At 43.0% G+C, this 25567-nt stretch overlaps 1 protein-coding gene across 1 annotated transcript in view; it reads right to left on the reverse strand.

The window, feature by feature from the left end:
* Positions 1–25567, reverse strand: part of TDRD1 (tudor domain containing 1) — an 881429-nt gene that overhangs the window by 368163 nt on the left and 487699 nt on the right. The window contains exons 11-12 of the mRNA XM_053692993.1: positions 16216–16386; positions 15864–16115 (exon numbers count right to left, since the gene is read on the reverse strand). Coding sequence (XP_053548968.1) covers positions 15864–16115; positions 16216–16386 — 423 coding nt within the window. The remainder of the gene's footprint in view (positions 1–15863; positions 16116–16215; positions 16387–25567) is intronic.

The following is a 25567-nucleotide window of genomic DNA, read 5'->3' on the forward strand; positions in this document are numbered from 1 at the left end:
GAAACACATTTCAGAAATGCTTGAGCCTTCACTGGATTTACTGGGACACGGGAAAGAAAAAATCTTCTTGCAGGAGGCCTTAACTTGAAGCCTATTCTGTACCCTTGTGAAACAATGTTCTGAATCCAAAGATTGTGAATCGAATTGATCCAAATTTCTTTGAAAAATCGTAATCTGCCCCCTACCAGCTGAGCTGGAAAGAGGGCCGCACCTTCATGTTGACTTGGGAGCTGGCTTTGGCTTTCTAAAAGGCTTGGATTTATTCCAGACTGGAGATGGTTTCCAAACTGATACTGCTCCTGTAGGGGAAGGATCAGGCTTTTGTTCCTTATTGTGACGAAAGGAACGAAAACGATTAGTAGACCTAAATTTACATTTAGATTTTTTATCCTGTGGTAAAAAAGTTCCTTTCCCCCCAGTAACAGTTGAAATAATAGAATCCAACTGTGAACCAAATAATTTATTACCCTGGAAAGAAAGGGAAAGCAAAGTTGACTTAGAAGACATATCAGCATTCCAAGTTTTAAGCCATAAAGCTCTTCTAGCTAACATAGCTAGAGACATATACCTGACATCAACCCTAATGATATCAAAGATGGCATCACAATTAAAATTATTAGCATGTTGAAGAAGATTAACAATGCTATGAGAAATATGATCGGTTACTTGTTGCGCTAAAGCTTCCAACCAAAAAGTTGAAGCTGCAGCAACATCCGCTAAAGATATAGCAGGTCTAAGAAGATTACCTGAACATAAATAAGCTTTTCTTAGAAAGGATTCAATTTTCCTATCTAAAGGATCCTTAAAGGAAGTACTATCTGCCGTAGGAATAGTAGTACATTTAGCAAGAGTCGAGATAGCCCCATCAACCTTAGGGATTTTGTCCCAAAACTCTAATCTGTCAGATGGCACAGGATATAATTGCTTAAAATGTTTAGAAGGAGTGAAAGAATTACCCAAATTATTCCATTCCCTGGAAATTACTTCAGAAATAGCATCAGGGACAGGAAAAACTTCTGGAATAACTACAGGAGATTTAAAAACCTTATTTAAACGTTTAGATTTAGTATCAAGAGGACCAGAGTCCTCTATCTCTAATGCAATTAAGACTTCTTTAAGTAAAGAACGAATAAATTCCATTTTGAATAAATATGAAGATTTATCAGCATCAACCTCTGAAACTGAATCCTCTGAACCAGAGGAAACATTATCAGAATCAGAATGATGATGTTCATTTAAAAATTCATCTGAAAAATGAGAAGTTTTAAAAGACCTTTTACGCTTACTAGAAGGAGGAATAACAGACATAGCCTTCTTAATGGATTTAGAAACAAAATCTCTTATGTTAACAGGAACACTCCGAGTATTAGATGTTGATGGAACAACAACAGGTAATGTAACATTACTAAAGGAAATATTATCTGCATTAACAAGTTTGTCATGACATTCATTACAAACAACAGCTGGAGGAACAGATACCACAAGTTTACAGCAAATACACTTAACTTTGGTAGATCCAACATCAGGCAGCGATTTTCCAGAAGTATCTTCTGATTCAGGGTCAATCTGAGACATCTTGCAATATGTAATAGAAAAAACAACATATAAAGCAAAATTGATCAAATTCCTTAAATGACAGTTTCAGGAATGGGAAAAAATGCCAGTGAACAAGCTTCTAGCAATCAGAAGCAAATAAACAAAGAGACTTAAATAATGTGGAGACAATAATGACGCCCATATTTTTTAGCGCCAAAAAAAAAAAAAAGACGCCCACATTATTTGGCGCCTAAATGCTTTTAGCGCCAAAAATGATGCCACATCCGGTAACGCCGACACTTTTGGCGCAAAAACGTCAAAAAATGACGCAACTTCCGGTGACAAGAACGACGCCGGAAAAAAACAAAGATTTTTTTGCACCAAAAAAGTCCGCGCCAAAAATGACACAATAAAATGAAGCATTTTCAGCCCCCGCGAGCCTAACAGCCCACAGGGAAAAAAGTCAAATTTTAAGGTAAGAAAAAAATTGATTATTCAAATGCATTATCCCAAATAATGAAACTGACTGTCTGAAATAAGGAATATTGAACATCCTGAATAAAGGCAAATAAATGTTTAAACACAAATATTTAGAACTTTTATATAAAAGTGCCCAACCATAGCTTAGAGTGTCACAAAAATAAGACTTACTTACCCCAGGACACTCATCTACATGTAGTAGAAAGCCAAACCAGTACTGAAACGAGAATCAGTAGAGGTAATGGTATATATAAGAGTATATCTTCGATCTGAAAAGGGAGGTAAGAGATGAATCTCTACGACCGATAACAGAGAACCTATGAAATAGACCCCGTAGAAGGAGATCATTGAAATCAAATAGGCAATACTCTCTTCACATCCCTCTGACATTCACTGCACGCTGAGAGGAAAACCGGGCTCCAACCTGCTGCGGAGCGCATATCAACGTAGAATCTAGCACAAACTTACTTCACCACCTCCACAGGAGGCAAAGTTTGTAAAAACTGATTTGTGGGTGTGGTGAGGGGTGTATTTATAGGCATTTTGAGGTTTGGGAAACTTTGCCCCTCCTGGTAGGAATGTATATCCCATACGTCACTAGCTCATGGACTCTTGCTAATTACATGAAAGAAAAGGAAGATATTTTACCTCACATTTTCCTCAGCTCAGCAGAGTAAGTTCTGTGTAAAAAGTTATACTCAGCTGCAGCCCAGCTGCTGGTAAAAAAAAAAATATATGAAGAAATGAACAGCAGCCAATCAGCATCAGCAGTGCTGAGGTCATGAACTCTTTTAATGTGATATCATGAGATTTGACTTAACTCATGAAATTTCCTTGTAAACTTCCTTACACTGAATAGGGAAATAACATGAGAGTGCATGAGGCTCATCCCTTCGGCTGTCCCAGGACAGACATACTGATTTGCTGCTTAGCAGTCCTTTACAATGGGATGTGGCTACTGAGAAACTTTTGAGGTAAAATAACATTCTTTTTACATAGAGATGTTCAGGTGATATTTTCTAGTCAGCTTTTTACAGCTATGCTGCATCACTCAAGTGTTTAAACATTTGGGTATTATGGCCCTTTAAGTATCACTCCCCTTCCCACAACCCCCAGTCATTCGACCAAAGGTAAATGGAGAAAAAAGGAGTAACACAAGGTGTAGAGGTGACTGATGTTGGTCAGAAAACAAAAGGGTGGGACCATGGACTCAGCATATCCGGAAAGAAAGAAATGTATCAGGTAAGCATACATTTTGTTTTCTTTCCTAAGATATGGTGAGTCTACGGCGTCCTCAATTACTGTTGGGAACCAATACCCAAGCTAGAGTACAGAGAGGACTAGGGAGGGACAAGACAGGTAGACCTAAAAAGAAGGCACCACCGCTTGAAGAACCTTTTCCCAAAAGAAATCTCAGCAGAGGCAAAAGTATAAAATGTAGAAAAAGTATGTTTAGAAGACCAGGTTGCGGGCCTTGCAAATCTGTTCCACAGAAGCTTCATTTTTGAAAGCCCAAGAAGAGGAGACAGCCCTAGTGGAATGAGCTGTAATTCTCTCAGGAGGCTGCTGTTTGACAGTGTCGTAAGCCAAACTGATTATACTTCTCAACCAGAGAGAAAGACGTAGCAGTAGCTTTCTGACCTTTACGTTTCCCAGAGAAATAAACAAACAGGGCAGAAGACTAACGAAAATCCATAGTTGCCTGAAGGTAGAATTTTAGAGTACTCACAACATCCAGATTGTGCAACAAACGTTCCTTATGAGAGGAAGGATTAGGACATAGAGAAGGAACAACAATTTACTGATTAAAATGTGTATCTGAAACTACTTTAGGAAGAAAACCAAACAGTACAAAGAACAGCCTTATCAGCATGAAATATAAGGTAAGGCAGATCACACTGCAAAGCCGAGAGTTCCAAGACTCTCTGAGCAGAAGAAATAGCAATAAGAAACAAAACCTTCCAAGACAACAACTTAATGTCTATTGAATGCATAGGCTCAAATGGAGCCTGCTGCAAAACTCTAAGAACAAGGTTAAGGCTCCAAGGAGGAGCCATGGACCTAATTCTGACCAAGGCCTGAAAAAAGGATTACACATCTGACACATCCGCCAGACGCTTCTGCAGCAAAATAGATAGGGCAGAAATCTGACCCTTCAGGGTACTGACCGACAAACCCTTCTCCAGAACTTCCTGGAGAAAAGAAAATCTTAGGAAACCTGACCCTACTCCAAGAGTAGCCCTTAGATTCACACCAATAAAGATATTTACGCCATATCTTATGGTAAATCTTCCTAATTACAGGCTTCAAGCCAGGATCATGGTCTCAATGACCGACTCAGAGAACACACGCTTAGACAAAACTAAGCGTGCAATCTCCAAGCAGTCAGCTTCAGAGAAACAAGATTTGGATGAAGGAAGGGACCCTAAAGTAGAAGGTCCTCCCTCAAAGGCAGTCTCCAACATGAAAGGGACGACATTTCCACTAGATCTGCATACCAAATCCTGCAAGGCCACACAGGAGCTATTAGAATCACTGTTGCCCTCTCCTGCTTGATACGAGCAATGACTAGTGGAAAGAGAGCAAACCAAGAAAACAGGTGTGCTAGCCTGATCTCCCAAGGCACTGCCAGAGCATCTATTAGAGCGGCCTGAAGATCCCTTGACCTCCAACCGTACCTCGGGAGCTTGGCATTCTGCCGAGAAGCCATCCAATCCAGCTCCGGCATCCCCCATCTGAGGGTCAAACTGGAGAACACCTCCGGTTGGAGCTCCCACTCCCGGGATGAAAAGTCTGTCTGCTCAGAAAATCCGCTTCCCAGTTGTCCACTCCTGGAACGTGGATGGCAGATAGACAGCAATTGTGAGCCAACGCCCACTGAATAATCCGAGCAACCTCTTTCATAGCTTAGGAACTCTGAGTTCCTCCTTGGTGGTTTATGTAAGCCACTGAGGTTATGTTGTCAGACTGGAACCTGATAAACCGGGCTAAGGACAACTGAGGCAAAGCCATCAGAGCGTTGAAGATCGCTCTCAACTCAAAGATGTTTATGGGGAGAGCAGACTCCTCCCAAGTCCAGAGGTCCCTGTGCCTTTCACAAGTCCCAGACTGCTCCCAAGCCCAGCAGGCTGGCGTCCGTGGTCACAATCACCCAGGAACGTCTCCGGAAGCATGTGCCCTGAGACAGATTCCCCTGAGAAAGCCACCACAGAAGAGAATCTCTTGTAGACTGATCTAGATCTATCCTCTGAGACAGATCTGCATAGTCCCCGTTCCATTGCCCGAGCATGCACAATTGCAGAGCTCTCAAATGGAATTGAGCAAAGGGAATGATGTCCATGGTAGCTACCATCAGACCAATTACCTCCATACATTGAGCCACTGATGGCAGAACAGTAGAATGTAGAGAGAGGCAAGCAGAAAGAATCTTAGCTTTTCTGGCCTTCGTCAGAAATATTTTCATTGATAGGGAATCTATTATGGTTCCTAAGAAAACTACCCTTGTGGCTGGAACAAGGAAACTCATTTCCAGATTCGTAAAAACGTAAAAAATCCAACTCTTGTGTTAGATTTTGCTTGTTGAAAAAATGGTGCCTTAACCAGAATGTCATCCAGATAGGGCGCCACAGCAATTTCCCAAGACCGAATAACTGCCAAGAGATCCCCCATAACCGTTGAGAAAATTCTGAGAACTGTGGCAAGGCCAAATGGAAGAGCCACAAACAGAGTGTTCAGAAAGGCAGATCTCAGAAATCTGTGATGATCCCTGTGAATGGGAACATGAAGGTATGCATCCTTCAGGTCTATAGTCGTCATGAACTGACCTTCTTGCACTAAAGATAACGTATAGTTTCCAACTTGAAGGACAGTACTCTGAGAAACTTGTTTAGACACTTTAGATCTAGAATAGGTCAGAAAGTTCCTTCTTTTTGGGAACCACAAACCGATTTGAATAGAAACTTAGACCCTGTTCCTGTACTGGAACAATCACTCCCAGGGAGAAAAGATCCTGTACACATTTCAAGAACGCCTCTCATTTTATCTGAACTGCAGATAATCTTGAGAGGTGGAATCTGCCCCTGAGAGGGAAGGTCTTGAAATCTAACCTGTAACCTTGGGATACTATGTCCACTGCCCAATGGTCTGGGACGTCTCGTATCCAGGCCTGAGAGAACCGAGAAAGTCTGCCCCCCCCCCCCACTTGATAAGATCCCGGATCGGGGCAACCCCTTCATGCTGATTTAGATTCAGTATTGGGTTTCTTTGATTGCTTCCCCTTGTTCCAAGACTGATTGGGTTTCCAGAAGGCTTGGACTGTTCCTGCTTAGAAGAGGGAGAAGACTTACCTCTGAAATAACGAAAGGAACAAAAATTACTCTGACGTCCTTTCGGTCTATTCTTCTTATCTTGTAGGAGGAAAAAAACCTTTACAACCCGTAATATGGGAAATAATTTCTGCCAGACCAGGACCAAACAAGGTGTTACCCTTGTAAGGAATTGCCAAAAGCTTGGACTTAAATGAAACATCCGCTGACCAAGATTTCAGCTATAATGCTCTCCTCGCTAAAACAGCGACACCAGATATTTTGGCTCCCAACTTAAATTACCTGCCTTAAATTACTCTTCCAAGGGAGACTCTACCTGAGGGGACTCAGACAATGCATCGAACAATACGCTGCCGCACTTATCACAGCAGCAATACACACCGCAGGTTGCCATTGGAGACCTTGATGGACATACATCCTTTTTAAATAAGCCTCCAGCTTTATGTCCATTGGATCTTTAAAGGAGCAGCTATCCTCAATAGGAATAGTAGTTCTCTTAGCCTTCCACTTTGGGCACCGTTTGCCACTACTCCTTAAACTTTAAAAAAAAACAAAAAAACGGAAACTGTAAAAAAAGGGATCCCGGGTCTCTACCATTCCTATGCTATAATTTCCGTAGCACGGCCTGGAACAGGAAACACCTCCACAGAGGAAGGAACATCAAAGTACTTATTAAGTTTACTAGATTTCAGAGGAGTATCAAAGTCGTCCAACGTAGCCAAAACCTCCTTTAACAAGACACACAGGTGTTCAAGCTTAAATCTGAAGGATACAACTTCAGCATCAGATGAGGGAATTACACTGTCTGAATCTAAGATTTCACCCTCAGAGGCTACCAACGTATCTTCCTCATCAGACTTATGAGAAAAAAACCTGTGTAGCCTCAGAAACCCTTCTATCTGAATCTCTTAATTTCATCTTGAATTTTCTCTGTAGCATGGGATTAGCAACCAATGCCGCAGATACTGCAGAAGATACTTGGGCAGCAAACTCTGCTTCAAAATAAACTCCTCCCGGAGATTCAGTGGAACCGCAGGGCACTGCCTGTGACGCTGTTAAGGCTTCAAACTATGGAGGAGACTGCTGCGGCATTGCCTGAACAGCATCATCCTGAGAGAGTGGTGGCTCAGATGCAAAAATACTATCTTTATGAGTCCTCTCTATGCAGGAGTAACAGAAAGGCAGAGAGGTTCAACCTGGCTATTTAAGCAAAGCTTGCATTGAGCTATAGAGTAAATTTCCTGATCCATATTGAACCACAAATTTTTTTTTATAAAAAAATTTCAATTAAACACTGCCCCTTTAAGAAAGGCGTTCCCCAGGGATACTGTGTAGTCCTAAATCAAATCAGGAGGTGTAACACTAAAATCAGAAACCCTTCTTCAATTTAGTGAAAGAATAGAAAAGTGTTTTGTCAAATTAACATTACAAGTAAACGACCCTAATACATCAAGCCCTCTACACCCTCAGCGTATAGCCGAGGCTCCAACCTGCCTCTTTAGACCAACGGAGTCGCACTGCTTAGCGCTAGTACCAATACAAGCCGCTCCGTTCTCTGCCAACAAAACACGTGATCTCACAGATGCGCCACAGCCCAGAAGCGTGTGAAAAAGAGAACCGCTTCACAAACAGAACATCTGTTGATTGACAGGGCGGAGCAAAGCGGCCATAAGCGAAAAAGACAAATCAGCGCGGTCTGACCCTCGCAACTGGTCTAAGTATGTAATGAGGAATTACACTCCCCATATAACAAATAACCCCTGAGCCACCAATGGGAATAAAACTTAACACACTAAATTCCCCTCTCTTGTCACAGACCAAGAGCCTGCACATTGACAATAAAACCCTGAGCTCAGGATTGTTGTCCCCATATGTTTGTGCAGCTAGAAATTAACCCTTTAGTGCCAGAAACTCTCTTAAAAGATAAAATATGGCACTTACCTGCACCTCTAGCTGTCCGGCAGTAAGACAGCTCACCCGGCATGAGAGGAAGCCACTCCTCACAGAGAACTGTGGAAAAAAGAAAGAACAGAGTAAACCTACTCTGGCTTTCTACAAAGGGGCAGCAACAGGTTAGGAAAACAAAGTGAGGCCCATTCCACAAGTTCCTGCTTAAAAGCCACCACAGCACTACTGAAGGGACTAACGTGGGGTACGGTTAAACCCATCTTGAAAGTAAAGGTCAGAGCAAACCTACTCTGGCTTTCAAAATAATAAACTCTTTATTGAAGTAAAATAAATTAAATCTTCTTCAGACACCAAAACTACACCTGCTCCATGCACCAAAGGCAAAGAAAATGACTGGTTTGTGGGAAGGGGAGTAATACTTAACAGCTTGGCTGTGATGCTCTTTGCCTCCTCCTCTTGGCAAGGAGTGATATTCCCAACAGTAATTGAGGATGCCGTGGACTCACCATATCTTAGGAAACAAATATAAATATTTGTTTTTTTATCTATTAATTTCATTTTTTAATATAGAAATCACTATATTTAAAACAAATTATTTTCGTTCTTACTTTTCAAATATCTTGCATACAGAAAATGTTGCCAGTTGAGTGTCATTGTGAAGTAGCCGGGTAAGTGCAGGGAAATACTTTGCAACAACATATACTTTTCATTTATTTATAAATTACTTCAGCTATCCAAAGCACAGGTTAATTGCATAATTTAATATATATTGATATAATGATAATATATGAAACAAACATTGAAAACAAGTAATATTTTCCAATTGTAGCTGAAAATTGGCTTAAAGGGATACTAAACCCACATTTTTTCGTTCAGGATTTTGATAGACCATGCAATTTTAAGCAACTTTCTAATTTGTTCCTATTCATTTTTATTTGTTCTCTTGGTATCTATTTGAAAAAGCAGGAATGAAAGCTTTGGAGCCGGCTCATTTTAGGTTCAGCACCTGGGTTGCGCTTGCATATTGGATGGCTAAATGTAGACACCAATCACCTAACGCTATCCAGGGTGCTGAAGCAAAAATGGGCTGGCTTCAAAGATTTCATTCCTGCTTTTTCATATAAAGATACCAAGAGAACAAAGTAAAAACAGAATTTATGCTTACCTGATAAATTTCTTTCTCCAACGGTGTGTCCGGTCCACGGCGTCATCCATTACTTGTGGGAAATATTCTCCCCCACAGGGAAAGGCAAGGAGAGCACACAGCAAGAGCTGTTCATATAGCTCCCCCTCTGGCACCGCCCCCCAGTCATTCGACCGACGGTTAGGAGAAAAAGGAGAAACTATAGGGTGCCGTGGTGACTGTAGTGTATAAAGAAAAAATTTTTTCAACCTGATTAGAAAACCAGGGCGGGCCGTGGACCGGACACAACGTTGGAGAAAGTAATTTATCAGGTAAGCATAAATTCTGTTTTCTCCAACATTGGTGTGTCCGGTCCACGGCGTCATCCATTACTTGTGGGAACCAATACCAAAGCTTTAGGACACGGATGAGGGGAGGGAGCAAATCAGGTTACCTAAATGGAAGGCACCACGGCTTGCAAACCCTTTCTCCCAAAAATAGCCTCCGAAGAAGCATAAGTATCAAATTTGTAGAATTTGGCAAAAGTGTGCAGAGAGGACCAAGTCGCTGCCTTACATATCTGATCAACAGAAGCCTCGTTCTTGTAGGCCCATGTGGAAGCCACAGCCCTAGTAGAGTGAGCTGTGATTCGGTAAGGAGGTTACCGTCCGGCAGTCTCATAAGCCAATCGAATAATGCTTTTCAGCCAGAAAGAGAGAGAGGTAGCAGTAGCTTTTTGACCTCTCCTCTTACCAGAGTAAACGACAAAGATGAGGTTTGTCTAAAATCTTTTGTTGCTTCTAAGTAGAACTTTAAAGCACGAACAACATCTAAATTGTGTAATAAACGTTCCTTCTTTGAAACTGGATTCGGACACAGAGAAGGAACAACTATTTCCTGGTTAATATTCTTGTTGGAAACCACTTTTGGAAGAAAACCAGGCTTAGTACGCAAAACAACCTTATCTTAATGGAAAACCAGATAGGGTGGATTACATTGCAAAGCAGATAATTCAGAAACTCTTCTAGCAGAAGAAATAGCAACCAAAAACAGAACTTTCCAAGATATCTATGGAATGTAAAGGTTCAAACGCAACCCCTTGAAGAAATGAAAGAACTAAATTTAGTCTCCAAGGAGGAGTCATGGGTCTGAAAACAGGCTTGATTCTAACCAAAGCCTGAACAAAAGATTGTACATCTGGCACAGCTGCCAATCGTTTGTGTAACAAGACAGATAAAGCGGAAATCTGTCCTTTTAGAGAACTAGCTGACAACCCTTTATCCAAACCTTCTTGGAGAAAGGAGAGAATCTTTGGAATTTTAATCTTACTCCAGGAGAATCCCTTGGATTCACACCAGCAGATATATTTTTTCCATATTTTATGGTAAATCTTTCTAGTCACAGGTTTTCTGGCTTGGACCAGAGTATCTATCACAGAATTCGAGAACCCACGCTTTGATAAAATCAAACGTTCAATTTCCAAGCAGTCAGCTGCAGAGAAACTAGATTTGGATGTTCGAATGGACCTTGTACTAGAAGGTCCTGTCTCAAAGGTAGCTTCCATGGTGGAGCCGATGACATATTCACCAGGTCTGCATACCAAGTCCTGCGTGGCCACGCAGGAGCTATCAGAATCACCAAGGCCTTCTCCTGTTTGATCCTGGCTATGAGCCTGGGAAGGAGAGGAAACGGTGGAAACACATACGCTAGGTTGAACGACCAAGGCGCCACTAATGCATCCACTAGAGTCGCCTTGGGATCCCTGGATCTGGACCCGTAGCAAGGAATCTTGAAGTTCTGACGGGACGCCATTAGATCCATGTCTGGAATGCCCCATAATTGGGTTAACTGAGCAAAGACCTCCGGGTGGAGTTCCCACTCCCCCGGATGGAAAGTCTGACGACTCAAATAGTCCGCCTCCCAGTTGTCTACTCCTGGGATGTGAATAGCGGATAGATGGCAGGAGTGATTCTCTGCCCATTGGATGATCTTGGTTACTTCCTTCATCGCTAGGGAACTCTTTGTTCCCCCCTGATGATTGATGTACGCAACAGTCGTTATGTTGTCCGACTGAAATCTTATGAACCTGGCTTCCGCTAGCTGAGGCCAAGCCAGGAGCGCATTGAATATTGCTCTTAGTTCCAAAATGTTTATCGGGAGAAGCGACTCTTCCCGAGACCATAGGCCCTGAGCTTTCAGGGAGTCCCAGACCACGCCCCACCCCAAGAGGCTGGCGTCGGTCGTGACGATGACCCACTCCGGTCTGCGGAAACTCATTCCCTGAGACAGGTGATCCTGGGTCAACCACCAGAGAAGTGAGTCCCTGGTTACCTGGTCTAATTGAATTTGGGGAGACAAGTCTGTATAGTCCCCATTCCACTGATTGAGCATGCACAGCTGTAATGGTCCTAGATGAATTCGAGCAAAAGGAACCACGTCCATTGCTGCGACCATTAGTCCTATTACTTCCATGCACTGAGCTATGGAGGGTTGAGGAATAGAATGAAGAACTCGACAAGCGTTTAAAAGCTTTATCTTTCTGACTTCTGTCAGGAAGATCTTCATTTCCACAGAATCTATTATTGTTCCCAGAAAAGGAACCCTTGTGGACGGTGACAGTGAACTATTTTCTATGTTCACCTTCCACCCGTGAGATTATTATTTTTTATTATTATCGGTTATTTGTAGAGCGCCAACAGATTCCGCAGCGCTAAACAGATTCCGCAGCGCTAAACAGATTCCGCAGCGCTAATCTGAGAAAAGCCAACACAATGTCTGTGTGGGCCCTTGCTTTGGAAAGAGACGACGCTTGGATTAGGATGTCGTCTAGATAAGGTGCTATAGCGATGCCCCTCGGCCTTAGGACCGCTAGAAGGGACCCTAGCACCTTTTTGAAAATTCTGGGAGCGGTGGCTAAACCGAATGGAAGAGCCACAAACTGGTAATGTTTGTCCAGAAAGGCGAACCTCAGGAACTGATGAGTTTTGTGGATTGGGATATGCAGATACGCATCCTTTAGATCCACGGAAGTCAAATATTGACCCTGCTGGATTGTCGGCAAGATTGTCCGAATGGTTTCCATTTTGAAGGATGGAACTCTGAGGAACTTGTTTAATATCTTTAAATCCAGAATTGGCCTGAAAGTTCCCTCTTTTTTGGGAACCACAAACAGGTTTGAGTAAAAACCTAGACCTTGTTCCCCGGAGGGGACTGGGTTTATCACTCCCATCTTTGATAGGTCTCTTACATAATGTAAGAATGCCTGTTTCTTTATCTGGTCTGAAGATAAGCGAGACAGGTGGAACCTTCCCCTTGGAGGAAGTCCCTTGAACTCTAGCAGGTATCCCTTGGAGACTCTCTCTAGTGCCCAGGGATCCGGAACATCTCTTGCCCAAGTCTGAGCGAAGAGAGATAGTCTGCCCCCTACCAGATCCGGTCCCGGATCGGGGGCTACCCCTTCATGCTGTCTTGGTAGCAGCAGCAGGTTTCTTGGTCTGTTTACCCTTGTTCCAGCCTTGCATGGGCTTCCAAGCGGGTTTGGGCTGGGCCGCGTTACCTTCTTGTCTAGTGGCAGTGGAGTTATTAGCCGGTCCGTTCCTGAAATTGCGAAAGGAACGAAAATTAGACTTGTTCTTAGCCTTAAAAGGCCTATCCTGTGGGAGGGCATTGCCCTTACCCCCAGTGATGTCTGAAATAATTTCCTTCAATTCCGGCCCAAAAAGGGTCTTACCCTTGAAAGGAATATTAAGTAACTTAGTCTTGGACGACACATCTGCCGACCAGGATTTTAGCCAAAGCGCCCTCCGCGCTACTATAGCAAAACCTGAGTTTTTCGCCGCCAATTTCGTTATTTGAAAGGCGGCATCCAATATAAAGGAATTAGCTAATTTTAATGCGTGAATTCTGTCCATGACTTCTTCATAGGAAGTCTCTTTCTGGAGCGACCTTTCTAGTTCCTCGAACCAAAAGGACGCCGCTGAAGTGACAGTAATAACACACGTAGCTGGTTGAAGGATGAACCCTTGCTGAACAAAAATCTTTTTAAGCAATCCTTCCAATTTTTTATCCATAGGATCTTTGAAAGCGCAGCTGTCCTCTATAGGAATAGTGGTGCGCTTCGCTAGTGTTGAAACAGCTCCCTCAACCTTCGGGACCATCTGCCATGCGTCCCTTCTAGGGTCTACTATGGGAAACATTTTCTTAAATATAGGAGGTGGGGCAAAGGGTACACCTGGCTTCACCCACTCCTTTTCCACTATGTTCGCTACCCTTTTGGGTATTGGAAAGGCGTCGTCGTGCACTGGGACCTCTAAAAATTTGTCCAATTTGCACAACTTCTCTGGTACTACCATAGAATCACAGTCATCCAGAGTAGCTAATACCTTGTTTAGCAAAGCGCGGAGATGTTCTAGCTTAAACTTAAATGCTACTATATCAGGTTCTGCCTGTTGAGAAATTTTTCCTGAGTCTGAAATTTCACCCTCAGACAGCCCTTCCCTCACAGCCAATTCTGATTGATGTGAGGGTAAAATAGATAAAGCATCGTCAGCGTCTGATTGTTCATCCCTTTTATCTGTATTTAAAACTGAACAATCACGCTTTCTCTGAAATGCTGGCAGTTTGGATAAAAGATTTGCTATAGAATTATCCACTACTGCTGTTAATTGTTGCATAGAAATAAGCACTGGCGTGCTAGGTGTCGCCTGCGCGGGCCAAGCTGGTGTAGACACAGAAGGAGAGGATGTAGAACTATCCCCACTACCTTCATAAGATAAATCATCTTGGGCAACATTATGAAATGTAACAGAGCTGTCCTCATTTTGTTTGGACGCTATGGCACAATTATCACAAACACTCGAAGGGGGAACCACATTTGTCTCTACACACACAGAACATAGGTTATCTGATGGTACAGACATGTTAAACAGATTTAGGCAGGCAAACAATGCAATAAAAATGATTTTAAACAAAAACGTTACTGTCTCTTTAAATAATAAAATGACACACTTTATTTCTGAATGTTCAAAAAACTATGAAGGCAATATCCGATTTTTCTGAAATTTGGGCCCCAGTGTCTTAATGCTTAGAAAGTATTGCACAGCAAATATGGAGACTCTAGCTCTTAAAACAAGCAAACCGGAGCTAAATGTTGGATTTAACCGTTTTTATACACCACAATCCCAGCTACAGCATGCTGTAGCTTTTTACCTTCCTTAGGGGTCAACCATCCACAGAAATAAGCCTTCTGGAGTCACTTTCTGAGCCACAGGACCCTCTCACATAAGACTGCATGCACTGCCTTAAAATCTACTGCATAGCTGAAGTGCTAAAATGAGGCCTCCTTCCTCAGTACACTAGAGTGAAGGGGCCTTCCTGACTAGATTTAGGTGTCTAAAGCAAGCCAGATCAATAAAAAACGTCCCCAAGTGTAAATGAGCTTATAAAACATTTCAATTGCCATCATATTGTAATAAAAACCAATCGATTTGGCCCCTAACAGTGTCTACCAGCATAAAAATCAAAAAGGGGAAGCCTGTTATCTTTTTTACTGAGGTGAAAGAAAAATGGCTTACCGTTTTCCCTGAGGGGAAAAATGACTCATCTAGCATTAGCCTGTGTTGTTAGAAGGAGACTAGTCATACCTAAAGCAGATGAGTCTGCAAACTGTTACCCCCAACTGAAGTTCTCTGGTTTCAACAGTCCTGCGAGGTAACAGTAATGGATTTTAGTTACTTGTGCTAAAATCATAGCCCTCTTAAACAGAAATCTTCATCACTTTTCTGTTGTAGAGTAAATAGTACAAGCCAGCACTATTTTAAAATAACAAACTCTTGATAGAAGAATAAAAAACTACAACTAACACCACAAACTCCTCACCATCCCCGTGGAGATGCTACTTGTTCAGAGCGGCAAGGAGAATGACTGGGGGGCGGAGCCAGAGGGGGAGCTATATGGACAGCTCTTGCTGTGTGCTCTCCTTGCCTTTCCCTGTGGGGGAGAATATTTCCCACAAGTAATGGATGACGCCGTGGACCGGACACACCAATGTTGGAGAAATAAATAGGAGTCAATTTGAAAGTTGCTTAAAATTGCATGCTCTATCTGAGACAAAGAAAAAATGTGGATTAAGTATTTCTTTAAATGTTAGCTAGGTGGTCAGTAGAATGCGTGGGCTGACCATTATATAGGTCCTTATGATAAAATATTATTTTATTATTATAAAACCCTGCATTCACACTCATACTTCCCTTGTTTTAAAATTATTAGATTGCCTAAAACAATTACGGATTTAAAATGTGTTTTCTATTTTTGTGGTCAGAAGAACATAGAGCAAAATGAAAATCTTTGCATAACTTATAATTTGCAAAAAATAGACAAACAGATATAGGAAATGAAGCAACAATGATGTTGCTTATATTCACAGAGAATCTCTTGCGTTCAGCCATTGGTTACATGAAAAATGCAAGCTTAAGATTATGTAGACAGCATACCATCAGCTTTTGTGGAACTTTCCTCTTCTCTGCAACATTTATTTTCTGTAGCCTCTCTTGGACTGGCCACCTTTGATTCAACAAGGCATCTGGAGATGACTAGCTCTGGTTCTACAGACACATCACGTAGGTCTACCAACGCAGACTCCGTATTCTTATTCACAACGCTAACCGTGAGAATTTTGTTCATAACAAGTGACTTAAACAAAGTAGTGGCTTCCATGGTCCATGTATCTAAGACCGGATTCACACCTACAGATATACAGAAGTTAGTATTTACAAATGACAATATAAAAGTGTGTTACTATCTACTTGTATGAAGTCTACATTTAGAGATTACAAGGCTACAAACCTGCTAAAGAACACTTTATGGCTTGTATAGGGAGAGACTCCATACTTGGTAGCATTGGACGTAGTTTGGAAACAGGAAGGACTTCCAGATTACCAAAATCTATATATCCAATCAACACAGATTCCTTAGACACATACTCCAAAACACTGACTCTATACCACTGGTTGTCCACTGAAAAAGGAATAAAATGTAATCAATATATTGTGCACAGTATGTCTATATAAATTAAGGGATTGCATCACATAATTTGTACTGAATTTTAATTTTACATCCATAAAAAACATTACATTTACATTATGAAATACATACAGTTGACAGTAGGAAATATGTATTTATTAACCCCTTAAGCATATAAAGCTCAGCATACCCTGTTGATGTAGTATCTACGTCCAATCTTCTACCTCATGCTGTGGTCCCGGCTGTCAGCTTTGACCGGTAAGACAGCAGCCAGAGGCAGAAGACATCTGTCTTCATATGGTAAGGCAGTGCTGATCTGTGTCACTGTTTGCATCTGCTTTCAGCGCTGCCATGGGTGGTGTGGGAGGGGAGGAGGGATTCCCTTCGCCACATAAAAACAAATTATGCTTAACTCATAATTTCATTTCCATCTGTGGGAAGAGAGTCCACTGCTTCATTCATTACTTGTGGGAATTAAGAATCTGGCCACCAGGAGGAGGCAAAGATACCCAGCCAAAATTCTAACCCTTACATACAAAACTCTCACCAACGCCGCTCCCCTCTACCTATCCTCTCTAATACACAAGTATACTCCAGCCCGTCCACTAAGATCCAACAATGACCTGCTCCTTGCATCCGCAACTATCACCTCCTCTCATGCTAGACTGCAGGACTTCTGTCGTGCAGCACCTACCCTCTGGAACACTCTCCCTCGTGCTGTCAGGCTTTGCCCTAATCTTTCTTCCTTTAAATGCTCCCTGAAGACTTTTCTGTTCAGGGAAGCCTACCACCCAACTCAATAATAAATTAATTTCACTTACCTAATATTTCCCTCATCTAACTCTGTATTAACATCCTTCTCAATCCTGCAGTCCTCACCTCCTGTTTCCCAACCTCCTACCCCTTCTAGATTGTAAGTTCCCACGGGAATAGGGCCCTCAATCCCTCCTGTATGTGTTTGTAAATTTTGTCCTGTATCTTACAAGTCTTGTATTGTTTTATTTAAATGAATTGTATCCATGGACAGTGCTGCGGAATATGTTGGCGCTTAATAAATAAAGTATAATAATAATAATAATAATAAATACCTCCCCCACTCCCCTGATCCCCCAGTCATTTTGCTGAGGGAACAACAGTAGGAGAAATATCAGGGTATAAACGGTGTCAGAAGAATACAATTAAATTTAGGTCTGCCCACCGGAAAAATGAGCGGGAGCAGTGGACTCTCCTCCCACAGATGGAAACGAAATTATCAGGTAAGCATAATTTATGTTTTCCATCTTAATAGGAGGAGAGTCCAATGCTTCATTCATTACTTGTGGGAACAAATACTCAAGCTCTAGAGGATGCTGAATGAACAAAAACAGGAGGGTAAAAGGGGGTGGACCCTATACTGAGGGTACCACAGCCTGCAGAACATTTCTCTGAAAAGCTGCTTCCGCCGAAGCAAAAACATCAAATTTGTAAAACTTTGCAAAAGTATGTACGGAAGACTAAGTCGCCACCTTACAAATCTGCTCCATAGACGCCTCATTCTTAAAGGCCCAAGAAGAGGCCACAGCCCTTGTTGAGTGAGCCGCAATCCTCTGAGGAGGCTTATGTCCCGCTGTTTCATAGGCCAGATGGATAATGTTCCTCAACCAAAAAGACAGTGAAGTGGAAGAGGCCTTCTGCCCCTGCGCTTCCCCGAATACACAACAAATAAAGACTAAGTCTGTATGAAATCCTTTGTGGCCTGAAGATAAAACATCAAGGCCCGAACCACATCCAAATTATGAAGCAACCTTTCCTTTGAAGGAGGAGGATTAGGACACAAGGAAAGAACTACTATTTACTGATTGATGTTACAATTCGACACAACCTTGGGAAGAGAACCCAATCCAGTGCGTAGAACAGCCTAATCAACGTGAAAAAACAGGTAAGGAGGCTCACATTGCCGCTAACTCAGAAACTCTGCGAGCCGATGCAATAGCCAACAGAAAAGAAGTCTAATGTCAAGCACATGCATAGGCTCAAACGGAGCACTCTGCAAAATCTTAAGCAACAAATTTAAGCTCCAAGGAGGAGCAGAATTTTGAAAGACAGGTCTGATCCTAGACAGAGCCTGAACAAAGGACTGAATGTCAGAAAGCTCCGCAAGCTTCTTGTGCAGCAGTACAGATAAGGTCGAAATCTGACCCTTTAAGGAACTGGCAGCAAGACCCTCCTTATCAAGTCCATCATGGAGAAAGGCCAGAATACTGGTAACCCTAACCTTGTGCCAGGAGTACCCACGTTCCTCACACCAGGACAAGTAGGTCCTCCACACTTTATGATAGTTGCGCCGAGTGACCGGCTTCCTGGCCTGAATGAGAGTATCAATTACTCTCTCCGAAAATCCTCTCTTGGCTAATAGGCGTTCAATCCCTACGCAGTCAGCATCAGAGAATCAAGATTTTGGTGTAGAAATGGACCCTAAACCAGCAGATCTCTGCGACAGGGTAACCTCCATGGAGGCGATGACATCCCCACCCCAATCCCTCAGTGCGCTAAATATCGCACGGAGTTCCAGAATATTTATAGGAAGACTCGACTCCACTGGAGTCCACCTGCCCTTTGCCCTTCTTGCACCCCAAATAGCTCCCCATCCTGATGGACTTGCGTCCGTGGTCACAATCTCCCAGGATGGTTACAGGAAGGATGTCCCCTGGGACAGTTGTCCAGAATGGATACACCAAGAGAGGGATTCGCTCGTTCGGATGTCCAGAGATATCTGTTCGGATAGATCTGAGTGACTGCCGTGTCTCAACATGCATAACTGAAGAGGTCTGAGATGGAACCTGGCGAAAGGAAAGACATCTATGCTGGATACCATGAGCCCAATCACCTCCATACACCTGGCCACAGATGTCCTTGAGGAAGTCCAAAGGGCAAGACAGTTGGACGCAATCTTGGAACGTCTCTGATCTGTCAAAAATCTCTTCATGGATATGAAATCTATTATCGTACACAGAAATTCCACCTTGTTGTTGGGGACCAGAGAACTCTTTCCTTCGTTTATCTTCCATCAATGGGATCGAACGAGAAAAAGAAGAGCCCTCGAGTGATCCTCCGCGAGACTACAGGACGGAGCCTGGACCAGGATATCGTCCAGATAAGGAGCCACTGCAATACCTCCGGCTTTCGCAATTGCAAGCAACACTTCCAGAGCTTGTGCCTTTATTACAGACCACATAAAAGCTAAATGGCACCTTTATATCCCAATGGCCGGGGCACTCACCACCTCCTATGACCCGGAAAACAGAGAAAATGCTTTGTCTCCTTCAACCACCGGTCAAGAAAGAGGAAGCTGAAGAAGTCACACCCAGTCACATGGGAGTGCCATGCAGGAACCGCCCCTGCACTGCAAAAAAAAAAAAAAATTATGCTTACCTGATAAATTTATTTCTCTTGTGGTGTATCCAGTCCACGGATTCATCCATTACTTGTGGGACATTCTCCTTCCCAATAGGAAGCTGCAAGAGGATCACCCACAGCAGAGCTGTCTATATAGCTCCTCCCCTAACTGCCACCTCCCAGTCATTCGACCGAAGACAAGCAAGAGAAAGGAGAAACTATAGGGTGCAGTGGTGACTGTAGTTTAAAAATTAAAAAACACCTGCCTTAAAATGACAGGGCGGGCCGTGGACTGGATACACCACAAGAGAAATAAATTTATCAGGTAAGCATAAATTTTGTTTTCTCTTGTAAGGTGTATCCAGTCCACGGGTTCATCCATTACTTGTGGGATACCAATACCAAAGCTATAGAACACGGATGAAGGGAGGGACAAGGCAGGAGCTTAAACGGAAGGCACCACTGCCTGTAAGACCTTTCTCCCAAAAACAGCCTCCGAAGAAGCAAAAGTATCAAATTTGTAGAATTTAGATAAAGTATGAAGCGAAGACCAAGTCCCCGCCTTACAAATCTGTTCAACAGAAGCCTCATTTTTGAAGGCCCATGTGGAAGCCACTGCTCTAGTGGAATGAGCTGTAATTCGTACAGAAGGCTGCTGGCCAGCAGTCTCATAAGCTAAGCGGATTATACTTCTTAACCAAAAGGAAAGAGAAGTTGCCTAAGCCTTTTGGCCTTTCCTCTGTCCAGAGTAGACAACAAACAATGCAGATGTTTGACGAAAATCTTTAGTAGCTTGTAAATAAAACTTTAAAGCACGAACCACGTCAAGATTGTGTAAAAGACGTTCCTTCTTTGAAGAAGGATTAGGACAGTGTGACGGAACAACAATCTCCTGATTGATATTCTTATTAGATACCACCTTAGGAAGAAACCCAGGTTTGGTACGCAACACTACCTTATCTGCATGGAAGATCAGATAAGGGGAATCACACTGCAAGGCAGATAACTCTGAAACTCTTTGAGCCGAAGAGATAGCTACCAAGAACAGAACTTTCCAAGATAAAAGCTTGATATCTATGGAATGCAGAGGTTCAAACGGAACCCCTTGAAGAACTTTAAGAACTAAATTTAAACTCCATGGCGGAGCAACAGGTTTAAACACAGGCTTGATTCTAACTAAAGCCTGACAAAAAGCCTGAACGTCTGGAACATCCGCCAGACGCTTGTGCAAAAGAATAGACAGAGCAGAAATCTGTCCCTTTAAGGAACTAGCTGACAATCCCATTTCCAATACTTCTTGGAGAAAAGACAATGTCCTGGGAATCCTGACTTTACTCCATGAGTAACCCTTGGATTCACACCAATGAAGATGTTTACACCATATCTTAGGATAGATTTTCCTGATGACAGGCTTTCGAGCCTGAATTAAGGTATCAATGACCGACTCGGAAAAACCAGCTTTGATAAAATCAAGCGTTCAATCTCCAAGCAGTCAGACGCAGAGAAATAAGATTTGGATGTTTGAAGGGACATTGGAGTAGAAGGTCCTGCCTCAGCGGCAGAGTCCATGGTGGAAAGGATGACATGTCCACCAGATCTGCGTACCAAGTCCTGCGTGGCCACGCAGGCGCTATCAAAATCACTGAAGCTCTCTCCTGCTTGATCTTGGCAATCAGCCGAGGGAGCAGAGGAAACGGTGGAAACACATAAGCCAGGCTGAAGGACCAGGGCGCTGCTAGAGCATCTACCAGCGCTGCCTGGGGATCCCTTGACCTGGACCCGTAACAAGGAAGTTCTGGTTTGCCCCATAGTTGAATCAGCTGGGCAAATACCTCCGGATGGAGCTCCCACTTCCCCGGATGAAAAGTCTGCCGACTTAGAAAGTCCACCTCCCAGTTCTCTACTCCTGGGATATGGATAGCTGAGAGATGGCAAGAGTGAACCTCTGCCCATAGAATTATCTTTGAAACCTCCAACATTGCCAGGGGGCTCCTTGTTCCCCCCTGATGGTTGATATAGGCTACCATCTGATGAACCTGACCGCAGCTAGCTGAGGCCAAGCCTGAAGCGCATTGAATATCGCTCTTAATTCCAGAATGTTTATTGGAAGGAGAGCCTCCTCCTGAGTCCACAAGCCCTGAGCCTTCAGGGAGTTCCAGACTGCACCCCAGCCCAGAAGGCTGGCATCTGTCGTTACTATAGTCCAATCTGGCCTGCGGAAGCTCATCCCCTTTGACAGATGGACCTGAGATAGCCACCAGAGAAGAGAATCCCTGGTTTCTTGATCCAGATTTAGTAGGGGGGGACAAATCTGTGTAATCCCCATTCCACTGACTGAGCATGCAAAGTTGCAGCGGTCTGAGATGTAGGCGGGCAAACGGTACTATGTCCATTGCCGCTACCATTAAACCGATTACTTCCATACACTCAGCCACTGAAGGACAAGAAGTGGAATAAAGAACACGGCAAGAGTCTAGAAGTTTTTACAATATGGCCTTCGTTAGGTAAATCTTCATTTCTACAGAATCTATCAGTGTCCCTAGGAATGAAACTTTTGTTAGAGGTGATAGAGAGCTCTTTTCTTCGTTCACCTTCCACCCATGGGACCTCAGAAATGCCAGAACAATGTCCGTGTGGGACCTGGCAACTTTTAAAGTCGACGCCTGTATCAGAATGTGGTCTAAGTAAGGGGCTACTGCTATACCCTCAGGACCGCTAGAAGGGACCCTAGAACCTTTGTCAAGATTCTTGGTGCCGTGGCCAACCCGAAGGGAAGAGCCACAAACTGGTAGTGCCTGTCTAGAAAGGCAAACCTGAGAAAACGATGATGATCTATGTGTATCAGGATGTGAAGATAAGCATCCTTTAGGTCTACGGTAGTCATATATTGACCCTCCTGGATCATAGGAAGGATGGTTCAAATAGTCTCCATCTTGAAGGATGGAACTCTGAGAAATTTGTTTAAGATCTTGAGATCTAAGATTGGTCTGAATGTTCCCTCTTTCTTGGGAACTACAAACAGATTTGAATAGAAGCCCTGACCCTGTTCCTCCTGCGGAACTGGGTGGATCACTCCAATAATTAGAAGGTCTTGAACACAATGTAAGAATGCCTCTCTGTTTATCTGGTTTGCAGATAAAAGTAAGAGATGAAATCTCCCTTTTGGGGGAGAGGTTTTGAATTCCAGAAGATAACCCTTGGACACAATTTCCAATGCCCAGGGATCCTGGACATCTCTTGCCCAAGCCTGGGCGAAGAGAGAGAGTCTGCCCCCAACTAGATCCGTTTCCGGATCGGGGGCTGCTCCTTCATGCTGTCTTAGAGGCAGCAGCAGGCTTTCTGGCCTGTTTCCCCTTGTTCCAAGCCTGGTTGGGTCTCAGACCGGCTTAGACTGGGCAAAAGTTCCCTCTTGTTTTGTGTTAGGGGAAGTTGAAGCTGCGCCACTCTTGAAGTTTCGAAAGGGCCGAAAACTAGACTGTTTGGTCCTTAATTTGTTGGACCTGTCTTGAGGAAGGGCGTGACCTTTTCCTCCAGTGATGTCAGAAATGATCACCTTCAGTCCAGGCCCGAATAAGCTCTGTCCTTTGAAGGGAATGTTGAGAAGCTTAGACTTTGAAGTCACGTCAGCTGACCAGGATTTAAGCCATAGCGCCCTACGCGCCTGAATAGCAAAACCTGAATTTTTAGCCGTTAGCTTGGTTAAATGAACAACGGCATCAGAAACAAATGAATTGGCTAGCTTAAGGGCCCTAAGCTTGTCAATAATATCTTCCAACGGGGTTTCAACCTGTAGAGCCTCCTCTAGGGACTCAAACCAGAAAGCCGCGGCAGCAGTGACTGGGGCAATGCATACAAGAGGCTGGAGAATAAAACCTTGTTGAATAAAAATTTTCTAAAGGTAACCCTCTAATTATTTATCCTTTGGATCTAGAAAAGCACAACTGTCCTCGACAGGGATAGTGGTACGCTTAGCTAGAGTAGAAACTGCTCCCTCCACATTAGGGAGGGTCTGCCATAAGTCCCGTGTAGTGGCGTCTATAGGAAACATCTTTTTAAAAACAGGAGGGGGAGAGAACGGTACACCTGGTCTATCCCATTCCTTAGTAATAATTTCCGAAAACCTTTTAGGGATTGGAAAAACATCAGTGTAAGTAGGTACTGCATAGTATTCATCCAATCTACATAATTTCTCTGGGACGACAATAGTTGCTAAAACCTCCCTGAGCAATACGCGGCGGTGTTCAAGCTTAAATTTAAATGTAGACATATCAGAATCAGATTGAAGTATCTTCCCTGAATCAGAAAAATCACCCACAGATTGAAGCTCCCCTGCATCAGCTTCAGTATAATGTGAGGGTGTATCAGACATCGCTACTAAAGCGTCAGAGAGCTGTATTTATTCTAGTCCCAGAGCTGTCTCGCTTTCCTTGCAATCCTGGCAGTTTAGATAATACCTCTGTAAGGGTATGATTCATAACTGCCGCCATGTCTTGCAAGGTATACGCAATGGGCGCGCTAGATGTACTAGGCGTCCCCTGAGCGGGATTTATAGGATCTGACACGTGGGGAGAGTTAGACGGCATAACTTCCTCCTTGTCAATTACTTCTGGTGATAAATTTTTTAAAGCCAGAATATGGTCTTTGTAATCTATAGTAAAATCAGTGCATTTGGTACACATTCTAAGAGGGGGTTCCACAATGGCTTCTAAACATAATGAACAATGAGTTTCCTCTATGTCAGACATGTTTAAACAGACTAGTAATGAGACCAGCAAGCTTGGAAAACACTTTAATAACTGAACAAGCAAAAAATAAAAACGGTACTGTGCCTTTAAGAGAAAAAAACAATCACAGAAACTGCTAAAACAGTGAAAAAAGCAGTAAATCTTACAAAATTTTTACAGTGTGTATAATAGGCTAAAAGAGCATTGCACCCACTTGCAAATGGATGATTAACCCCTTAGTTTCAAAACCGGATCAAAAAAATGATATAAACGTTTTTAAACAGTCACACCAAACTGCCACAGCTCTACTGTGGCCCTACCTGCCCATACGACTTTGGAAGGCACAACATCCCTTTAGAGAGGTCCTAAATGTTCAGGGGACTCCTTCAGGGAAGCTGGATGTCTCAAACTGCAAAAACTAAAGTGCAATTTAGGCGCGAAAATAGGCCCCTCCCAACCTGTACTCACAGTGAGAGGGCCTTAAAAAACTATCCCTAGGCAAAATCTAGTCAGCCATGTGGAAAAAACTGGGCCCCAGAATAAAGTTTTATCACCAATATGTAATAAAGGTTCATACACCTTCAAGCAAACGTTATATCTATTCAGTAATGTGAGTAAATAATAAAAAATATTACCCTTTACAGCAAGCATGATACCAGTCGTTATTAAATCACTGTAATCAGGATTACCTTAAATAAATCCGGTATTGTCAGCATTTTCTAGCATATAATTTCTCGAGAAAAATTTAAAACTGCACATACCTCAGAGCAGGAGACCCTACACGCTATTCCCCCAGCTGAAGTTACCCATCTCTTCAGTTATGTGTGAGAACAGCAATGGATCTTAGTTACAACCTGCTAAGATCATCAAAGACCACAGGCAGACTCTTCTTCAACTTTCTGCCTGAGGCTAAAATAGTACAACTCTGGTACCATTTGAAAATAACAAACTTTTGATTGAAGATAAACTACATTAATGCACCACATCTCTCTAGCTACTTCCCTTGTCGAGAGCTGCAAGAGAATTACTGGGAGGTGGCAGTTAGGGGAGGAGCTATATAGACAGCTCTGCTGTGG

Source organism: Bombina bombina, chromosome 9 (assembly GCF_027579735.1).
Source record: "Bombina bombina isolate aBomBom1 chromosome 9, aBomBom1.pri, whole genome shotgun sequence".
NCBI classification, from domain to species: Eukaryota; Metazoa; Chordata; class Amphibia; order Anura; family Bombinatoridae; genus Bombina; species Bombina bombina.